Source organism: Amphiprion ocellaris, chromosome 5, assembly GCF_022539595.1.
Source record: "Amphiprion ocellaris isolate individual 3 ecotype Okinawa chromosome 5, ASM2253959v1, whole genome shotgun sequence".
Classification (NCBI taxonomy): domain Eukaryota; kingdom Metazoa; phylum Chordata; class Actinopteri; family Pomacentridae; genus Amphiprion; species Amphiprion ocellaris.
The window spans coordinates 32,444,683-32,455,087 of NC_072770.1; the positions used below are offsets into that span (position 1 = coordinate 32,444,683).

Here is a 10,405-nt window from a genome sequence, read left to right on the forward strand (position 1 = left end):
CTGATCATCATGTTTTACTCTTGGTGATGTAACATACAACTAATCAGTCAAATAGTTGTATATTACATCTTAAGCTTCTGTTTTTCCGGTTTGGTTGATGTATTTTTCAACCCCCTGTCCGTACACTATCAGATGACATGACTTTGGAATATTTTTAGCGCAGGTACAAGGTTGTTCAACAGCAGAAAGATACTAATCTGTCTTCCTCATCCGCAACCTACATGCCAAATTTGGTGTAGGTGTGTCAGAGGTAAAGAACAGGGACTTTCTTCAATACTCGTGCAGGAAGAAACCCACACAGGAAAAAAGCTGCAACATAATCTTCCACTGTCAGTCTGTTGTTAATGCCATTTAACCTCAACACACTTCTTGCAACAAGCTGAAACATTTTATCTGCAGGTTATCAAAAGGCTTTCAGAGCAATCTAAGACAACATGACCTGAAATGGCTCCATGCTAAAGCAGGTTGTAGAAAAACAAACAAAAAATATCCACTGAAGCTTTTTGCCACAACGTAAGTCTTGGGATACACTCAGCAACAGTTTCTGAGGGCAGACTTTCTGTTTAATTAAGCAGATAAATTGGCTTTACATCTCATTTTACTTGAACTTGATAATGGGGCACCAGATCAAAGATATCTGATCTCCCCTGAACAGAGTCAGGCCTTCATGTATTTAATTATCTAAAACAGAAGCCTTATAGAGGGATTAAACTAATCCTTATTGATGTCCTGCAGGTCAAACCAGTTGTAGCTGTGGAGCTGCCAGACAAGTCCAAGCTGCCCACCATCCTCAAAGATGGCAGCAACAAACAAAACGGCCTCATCTCCACGACGACGTCCGTGCCACCGCAGCCGCCCTCCAATGGCAACACGCCATCGTCCAATAAGGGCGGGGTCGTCGCCACCCCGCCCGCCCCGGAGGAAGCCTGGCCAAGAGAGCGCGCTCAGACTCTGTCGGAGCTGAAGAAACAGAGGGCCGCCGCCAAACTGTTGAATCACCCCTTGTTCAACGGTCACCTTGGTAACGGCTCCACAGACTCCTTCACTGATGCCAAAAGCACCTCGGAGGACCCTCGCATGCCGCTGGTGTCCTCCAATGGCAATGCAGTTTACTACACGCCAGCCAGCGGCGATCCGCCTCTCCTCAAACTGAAACAGCCTCTAGAGGAAGAACAGCCGAAGGCGCGGACCTGCTGCTGCGTGTCGTAGCGCCGCGATCATGTGACTGCTGACGGAACAGGAAGTGTTTGCACAGAGAAGAGGGAAGCGTTCTGTAGAAGGGAGGAGAGAAACGAAGGAAATAGGGAGTTTTCCTGTCTTTTAACATCCTGTTCCTCCCCCAACTGTAAACTTCTTCCTGAGAAGATGGAAGGCCTGAAGAAGGCAAAAAAACTTCTCCTTGTACCTCCATGTCACATGACTCCTGCTACACTTGGAGACACCCTTTGTGAATGCAGGCATGTTTAAAGCAGAGCATAGGAGAGGAACTGTGCCACTTTTTTGCTGTTTGGATAAAATCAATTATCACGAATGGAGTCTCTTTTCAGGACACGCCAAATGGATAGAAACATCAAGCTGTTTCTGAGGCCCTGCTACACATTTTTAAGAATCAATATTGTCAGTTTTTTGGAAGCTCTTCACCTGAGTGACAACAGGTGAAACATCAAAATCAGGAGAGTAGGGAAGATTGTAAGGTACTGCATGTTCTGCCCTCAGACAGGATGGATCATTATTACTCCATTAAATAGCATTTCCTACAGGACAAACATTGTAAGCACAGCATTCTGCTTTTTCACCACATTCTTGTCATTTTCAAATAAGCAGGACGGCCACCGTGGAGCGGTCCAGAAATACTGTATTACACCGTGTTGTGCTACAGCGTAGCAAAAAGAGATCTGTGACAACATTTCTGAAACGCTGCCTGCAAAAGTGAAGGGAAGGAATGCCATAAAACAGTGTTAAAATATTCAAGAAGTGTACTTCTGCAGCGAGAGGTGACAGGAAAGAGTAAAAAAAAAAAAAAAGTACTGCACTAGTGTATGAAACTGTCACTATATTGTCAACTATACTTCACCTCACCGTCCTCTCATATCGAACATAAACTGACAGGTCATGCTTTGTTTTTTGTATAATCCACTTTGTGCTCACTCGTATAGATAATTTAAGCAAACATGGTTGAAAATTACTGTACATTTCTTTATTATTTATGAAATTAATGTAATGTATAAAAAAAAAAAAAAAAACATACTGGTTCCTAAAGTTGAGTGTATTTATTATTTGGATGGTGTGTGGAGAGTGAATGCAATATGATGATGACGAGCCGGGAGAGTCTTTCCAGCCGAGCACCTTCTGACATAGAAAAGTCGTTCAAATGATAAAGTGAAGTAAGGATTACTGTCTGCTATATGTACGTGCGATTTTATAACACAGATCCATCTCACTTGGATGGATTCATATTTGTGTCACTACAAATAACAGTGTTATTTGTTTATGTTGTTTTTTCCCCTAGTGGCCATTGTGTGGCTTCTCCCAGTCACTGTATTTGTCTTATTAATGGAAATTTGTAAATGTGATGTAATGAATTACTGTAAGTGTTGTTTTCAGAAGATACAAACTTAATGCCTCATTTACAAAAAACTAAACAAAACCTTAATCCTCATTTGGATTTGATATGTAGCGATCCCGTACGATTTTTTTCAGGTGTCTTTGAATGCATCATGGGTCCAACACGAAATATACACTCAGTCTGAAAAACTAGTTTCTCTGCTTGATTAAAGGAATAGTTTGATGTTTTTGGAAATTCTAGACAAACTTGAACGAGGAAATCAATAGTATACGTGCATGTATGCTTAATGTGTGGCTGGAGCTAAAACCCAGCAGATATTTTAGTGTACCACAGTGAGCCAGCATGTCCAATACCGAACCTTGAACTTGGCTCACCTATACAGGACAAATCCATTTGTTACAGTTGTGCGTTTCCTGCTTCGACCCGTCAAAATGTCAGGAAACAGATATATCAGTGAGATTTTAAAATGCCGATAAGCAGATTTTCGATATTTGAACAAAGTCGAACTAGCCTCCATTTCCAGTCTTTATGCTAAGCTAAGTTGTAACTTCATATTGTACAACTATAAGCATGATGTCGATCTTCTCATCTAACTCATCGGATTTCCAAAAATGTTGATGGAAACCTTTAGTCTAACAACAGCTACCCTAACCTTGTGAGTGCCAAAGAGTTAACAAAAAAAAAAAAAAAAAAAAAAGACAGCTGGACATTTAGAAAGTTTGGAAGAAGACTTTCTTTGCCGTTACAGAGATTCATTTGCTTTTGAGCTTTTGATTACCAGCCCCTTTGACAATATGATTTCCCACAATGCCATTCTGTCACACTTTATGCCCACATCAGCTGTACAGTGTCAAATATTTGTACAGAGTTTATAAATATGTTTGTATTAGTATCCCTTTATCTGTTCCCATGACTTGCATTTACATGTCTGTGTTGTTACTGTTGAGGAACATATGGGAAAATACAGTTACCCATCCCGATGAACAGCGTTAGCAGACTTTTGCTTGTAAAGGGGAAACTGTGACACTGTCTAGACCCCCTTGCAAAGTTGTGTCCACCCAGGCATCTTCAACATGTTTTGTGTTTCCTCCCTGCTCTTCAGAAACTGGTCTCTGCTCTTCATTCAAAACTGAATGATGAAATATTTCTACACAAAAGGAAACGGTTTGTTTTTCAGTTAGAGGAAGTTCACATGAAGTCCAAGACTTTTGACATTTCACTTATTTTATTTTTTTCTTTTCTTGGAAGGAACCAAGGCAGTGATATCATCTTGGTAAGATCTTGAGACAGCCAAAAAAATGTTGAAGTTCGTTTTGGTGCAAACAGTTTAATTAAAATTTTAACTTTGTTTCCTTATTAATGAAGTTCAATCAAACTGAATTGTAATTTTGAACTACAACCTGGTTAGTATAATTCAGAAAAAGGGACAGTTGCCTGTTAAAAAGTAGCCTGTGTTGTCATGGTATACATAGATCAAGGCTTGCGTTTGACTGCGAACCTCGTTGTCTATAAGGATAAGATTATACGGACAGAAAACTACTGATTTTGTAATTACTGGAATATATTGATGGTTGCATTAACATATTTTGAATAAATTGTATATTTTGAGAATTTTAATTTGTCTCGTTTGAGTTAGTAAAACGCATGCAGCACATGAACATGAACAGAAATGCAAAAGTAGTTTTCTGATTTAAAGACTTGACAGTAGGTGCTGGGAAACAAATGAGCATTTTTAAAACCATTTTTTAATATTCTGTACTTATCACTCGCATGTTTTGAAAAACAAAGTATTTCCACTGTTGCTCAATTTTGAAAGCTTCAATATGTTTCTTCAAAATACACTACCATTCAAGAGTTTGGGGTCACTTGCAAATGTCCTTAATTTTGAAAGAAAAGTAGCTTTTTTCAATGAAGATAACATTAAATTAATCAGAAATACAGTCTAGACATTGTCAATGTGGTAAATGACTATACTAGCTGGAAAGGGCTGATTTTTAATGGAATATCTCCATAGGGTTACAGAGGAACATTTCCAGCAACCATCACTCCTGTGTTCTAATGCTACATTGTGTTAGCTAATGGTGTTGAAAGGCTCATTGATGATTAGAAAACCCTTGTGCAATTATGTTAGCACATGAATAAAAGTGAGTTTTCATGAAAACATGAAATTGCTTGGGTGACCCCAAACTTTTGAACAGTAGTGTACATTCAGTTGAATATTCTGTTTTTATTTTATATTTCTGTGCCTTATGGAGGTTCTTACAGTTAATTTTCACTCTTGAGACGCCGCCTTTGTTTGCTCCACTTCTACAGCTCCTTTCTGTTATGAGACGGTCAGAGACTGGACTGTCATTCATCACACAGCTGTCAGGGTTTTGGCCCAACGTCAGCTGCTTCCTTCACTGAATTTTTTGTTATTTCTGTTTCTCAGCTTCCTCTCTTTTGCTGGCTGTGTGGTCAGCAGGGGTCAATATTTCTACTGGCTGCACACAACATTTGTTTGTTGCTCAGCTACAAGAAAAGTTGGGTCCCAGAGGCAAGAAAAGAAGACAGTTTAGAGACAGAAGTGGTATATTTAATGTTTCTCAGAATTTATTTTGAGCCATGACCATTTTCAGTCTCTGCTTAATGACAGCTTGTAGAAAACAGCAGTCCCTGGCTAGCCCAGCTGCTTATTCATCCTCGCCTCTCTGGTTTTGCTGTTGGTTTTAAAGGATTGCCTTCTTGGCATTGATATAGATGTCTGTCTTGTAGAGGACCTTATCAGTTTTTACAGTACATTGCACGCTCATAAAACAGCTCCAACTGACTAATGTGTCAGCTCAGAGATTTGAAAAACAAACAAGTACTGCAAACACTAGATAGCTTGTCAAACATCCTATCTACGTCAGGTTTACAGTCCTTGATGTGTCTTGAGCAAATTTTAGGAGAAACCACTAATTCATCTGAAGCTCCCACTGAGCACAGTCAGTATGTCTAAGGCATATAGACACAAAGGAGGACAATGGTGCTGGAAACACATGATCCAGACTGCATTAACCTCCTCTGTGTTGCCTGGCTCTGCTATTGTGCCTTAGCTATGCTGAGTGCAGGCCAGCTGGCTCTGGTCCCAGTCCTTCAGTCCTCTTCACTGAAGGGTAAAGTGGATCGTTTCCAGAAAGAGCATACAGACACATACTGACCACTCAGCTGGTTGTATAAATGGAGGGACGCTGAAAGAAGGCACCAAGAAACCGTTGTGAATGCGGAGTATAAAGTAGGGAAAGTGAACCGATGCCAGGAGTTGATCGGACGCTGACCACGCGATCGAAGAAGAAACATTGGCATTGAAGGACAGGAGGTTTGCAAATAAAGGCCTGAAAGTGGGCCTGTACTGCCAGGAGGCCACAGCTATTGACCATCCTGCCAGTTTGTCCGAGGACTGATAGAAGAGCTGCACAAAGAGAATAGATGGAGGGAACGCTCAGAGGGTCAGAATGTTTGCATGGTTCCCAGGATTGGTTAGACTTAACAGGGCCTCAGTGTGTTATTTGACCAGAATATATGATATCCAAGTAGGACAAGCTGATGTCTGCCTGTCCAGATGGTAATTAAATCTGTAGTGACTGAGACTTGCAGTCGAAGGGAGATCGAAGTCAGCTTCTCCCTCAGATAAGTAACAGAATTTCAGTGTGACAGCTACTGTGCTGGGAATACGGTGGAAGTTGTTATCAGAATATTAGCACGTTTTTAGCATTTGGTGAAACACAACCAATATACCTCCGCCACAACTGGATCAATTACTGTGAAATTCTATACAGATATTCATGGTGCCCAAATGATGAATCGTACTGGCTTTACTGATCCTGACTATTCCTCTGGTGCCACCATGATGTTGACGTGCTTTTGAGTGGAATGTGTCAACAGCTGTTGCATGATATTTGGAGGATTTCATTTGTCCAGAGAATTCGGTTTATAAGCAAACAACTGCAAAGCTGCGGTAATCCCCACCAGCATCAGTTGTACTTCGTGTTTACCGATAATTACTTCACCAAGGAATACGGCGGAGTTACATGACGATCGGCGTTCGTTTGTCCATCTGTTAGTCTGTCCTTCCATGTGTGTGCAACATTACTCAAAAATGGACGAACAGATTTGGATGAAATTTTCAGGGAAGGTCAGAAATGACACAAGGACCAACTGATTAGATTTTGGCAGTGATGCAGCTTATAGGCTGGATGCATGGATTTGTTAAAGATTTCTGTATCATTGCAAGATAGCAGCACAGTGTCACTGTAACTATGACAACAAGTGAACACTACATCAGCTGCCTGCTGATGATTACATGATTACAATCCTACTACAAATCCACCGTTGCGGACTGATTGGGGCTTATCCATCAGAAATGATACAAGGAATTGATTAAATTGTGGGGGTGTTTCTGAGTCCCATCCATTGCCGCTGCCCGCTACATATTTAGGTCACGCAAGTCAGTATCCATACATAATGCATACATGCATAACACACGCCTGTGCTCAGTGCAAGGTCATTTTGTTTGTGGGTACATCTATATTAAATGTCTACATTCTATAGTGCCGTGATTTCTGCCACAAATTTTTTCAAGATTTCATCCGTCAGAAATCATACAAGCACTGCGCAATCTTGGCGGACTACTGCGCTGTCGGAGTGTTTTTCTTGTTAGCAAATGCTATTATACTATCATGCTAAGTTACGACAGCTGACATGGTCATCATCATACCTGCAGTGAGCATATTGGCATGCTAATATCAGCATTTAGTTGAAGGTTCATGTTAACACAACATCAGTTCAAGTCGATGAACAACAAGTCATCGAGCCGAGACAAACAGCTGCAGCGACCCACAGCAGTCATCAGTCAGGACACTCACCAACAGTCCCACAAGCCTCTGAACAATTAAACTTTAAGTAAAGGAGGAAATGTTACAGTCCCCAGACCGTTTCACATGGCTTGTTTAAAAAATCCTGATTTACTGGTTTTTGGAACGTCAACAAAGCTGCAACGCTTCTTCCTTTAACACCAAATGTCCTCCTACAAAGACGCACAATCACAAGCCAACTCATCTACAGTTGAAACGCTGTGTACACTGAAAACTGATGAATCAGAAGAAGGATGGTTGAGAAATGGTGTGCGTTTTCCACAGCTTCAGCTGACACACTGAGGAAAGCTATCAGATATGTTTGATTATGAAATCTATCAGGCAGTAGACTGACCACATCACACTGTTCAGAGCACATTGAAAGGGGAAGTTATAGTGACATAGGAGTTATGAGTAATGCACAGCTGATTTGTCACTTTATGAAGAAGGACACAATCACAGCTGATTCATTGTTTAAACAGGAACATAGTGGTTTAAAAAGGAACATAGTGGGTGAAAAAAATAACCAGATGGAGTGCATCCATCCATTATCTATACACCGCTTAATCCTCTGTAGGGTCACAGGGACAGAACATACACTTCTCCAATGCTGTTCAGTGGATGGTCCAAGATCCAAGTCAGCACATTTTATATTTCTGGTAATATTTTGTATTTGGACTCAGCAAATTTAAAACATTGAGTTGCCTTGAATATGTGAATGAACCAATTATTCCCTGAGCAAAAAAAACAACTAAATTAACATGGAGTTGCATTTAATTAAAGGTCCCCTGTGTATGATTTAGGGAGATCTATTAGCAGAAAAGTAATATTCATATTTAAGTTTTCATTAGTGTAAAATAAAATAATAAAAAAGGAATTGTGGTTTTCTTAGTATAGAATGAGCTACCAAACACAATCTTAGCAGGGTTTCCTGCACCGGGGGTCTTTATTACTCAAAGGTCTGCAACCAGTTTTACTCAATGCCAAAGATCCAGAATGACTGTCAATAAAAAATAACATTCATTCCACTCACTCATTACTTTTAAAGCAACATACATTTAAAATCAAGTCTCTGAAGATGCAATCAAGCCCAGTGGAAGAAATGGCACCATTTGCCTGCAATCAGAAGTGTGACCCTGATTACACCACAAACATCCCATCTCTTGTGATTGAGCCGCATGAAACTGAGGCAGACATGACTCAGACAGATGGTGGATGTTTATTTCTGAATCATATTCTTACATTGACATGAGTTGTAAAAATAGTATCCAGAAGAAATCAAGAAGCATTCTGTTTCTGCAATTTAGGACCATTAGCAAATTCTCTGGTGTAACTATGATGCATGAATACAATAGCAACAAAGTGATACGCTCCAGCAGTAGGTCACCAATGATAGAGTATTAAGCCACATTAAAACCACATTAATCTGAGAATAAGTTCACTATAAATAATCTTCATCTACACTCTACATTCAACGCCACTGTCAGTTGAGAATTTATTGTAACATAGACACATTAACTTTCATAATGCGAGGTCTGGGTTGGGTCTATGTTGACTTGTCATTCAGTCAACATACAGATCAAGGTCATTTAGAACATGTGTCCTATAAGGGGAGGATGAGGTGAGGAGTATTTAGTTAGTCGCAATCTGAAACTTCACTGCTAGAAGTGACTAAATTCAACACACTGGAAAAGAGGGTTTTATAATGTAAGGCAGAGGTGCTCAACTTTTTTAGCATGTTGACTGAGTCTCTCCATATTAAATCTTTACATTTTCAAACTGATTTCTGCTTGACCATCTCTTATTTACCTGAAGTTCTAAAAGCAGAAAATATAGATATATTTCAATGCTTTTGTGAAGTGATAGTTTGCAATATCAAAGACTATCTGAGGTGTTTTTTTTTTTTTAAATGAATTGCCCATCCACTCACTCTCAGCATGTTTTTTGTACACTGAAATTTCAGGCTATACAACAGTATCTCAGGAACTATTATATGAGCCTGTACTCTCCACTGTTATCTCTCATCATATTAGTGACCCAGGATCTGCAATATAGGACAGGATTAAAAGATTCACATCATTATTAACCCTTTAATGTGCAACATGGGTCAAAAGTGACCCAAATCTAATGAAAAATGGGTATCTCCTGACCCACACTGCACATCGAAGGGTTAAACAACATTATCAGGTTTCAGGTCACATATGTGGACTATTTTCTATGTAACCTCTTTCCCTCTAAACAAGTCTTTTACTATATTAGCAATCAAATGTTTACTTTGTCACTTAGGTCACTTGGCTCAACAACAGTTACACCTGACAGTTTAAATATTTAGTGTCAACTAATCTCTAGAGCCCGACTAACATATTGGTTGGCCCATATTATCAGTTGATATTGGCCTCACAGATATATCACAACAGCATGCATGCTTTTTCCGATATGAACTGATTTGACAACGTTTTCTTTACAAAACATCTATCCATTATTTATACACCACTTAATCCTCATTAGGGTCGCAGGGGGCTGGAGTCTATCCTAGCTGACTTAGGGTGACGGCAGGTCACCAGTCTGTCACAGGGCTACATATAGAGACAAACGACCATACTCACGGACAATTACAATCATCAATTAACCTCAGCATGTTTTTGGACTGTGGGAGAAAGCCAGAGAACCTGGAGAACATGCAAACTCAATGCAGAAAGATCCCAGGCCGGGACACGGACCGGGGACCTTCTAGCTGAAAAGCAACAGAGCTAACCAGGGGCGGATCTACTGGGGTGGCAACTGCCACCCCTAGAAGATGCCTTGCCACCCCGGCTGCCACCCCAGTTCTGAACGATCTAATTCAAAAATATATATATGAAAGGTTGTGGCCGGCCGTAAAGAGTGAAAGTCCAGGAAAGACGAATAACGAGTGAAACTCCGATGTCCGAGTGCTTTCGAATGCACCATGTTGACGTCACGTCCT

General features: G+C 40.3%; 1 protein-coding gene across 3 annotated transcripts in view; it reads left to right on the forward strand.

Annotated features, from left to right (window-relative positions):
- Positions 1 to 4,183, forward strand: part of ppp1r16b (protein phosphatase 1, regulatory subunit 16B) — a 107,655-nt gene extending 103,472 nt beyond the window's left edge. For all 3 annotated transcript variants that reach the window (XM_023263039.3, XM_023263042.3, XM_023263040.3), the window contains exon 11: positions 736 to 4,183. In XM_023263039.3, coding sequence (XP_023118807.1) covers positions 736 to 1,209 — 474 coding nt within the window. In that variant the 3' untranslated portion in view covers positions 1,210 to 4,183. The remainder of the gene's footprint in view (positions 1 to 735) is intronic.
- Positions 4,184 to 10,405: the final 6,222 nt, after the last annotated feature.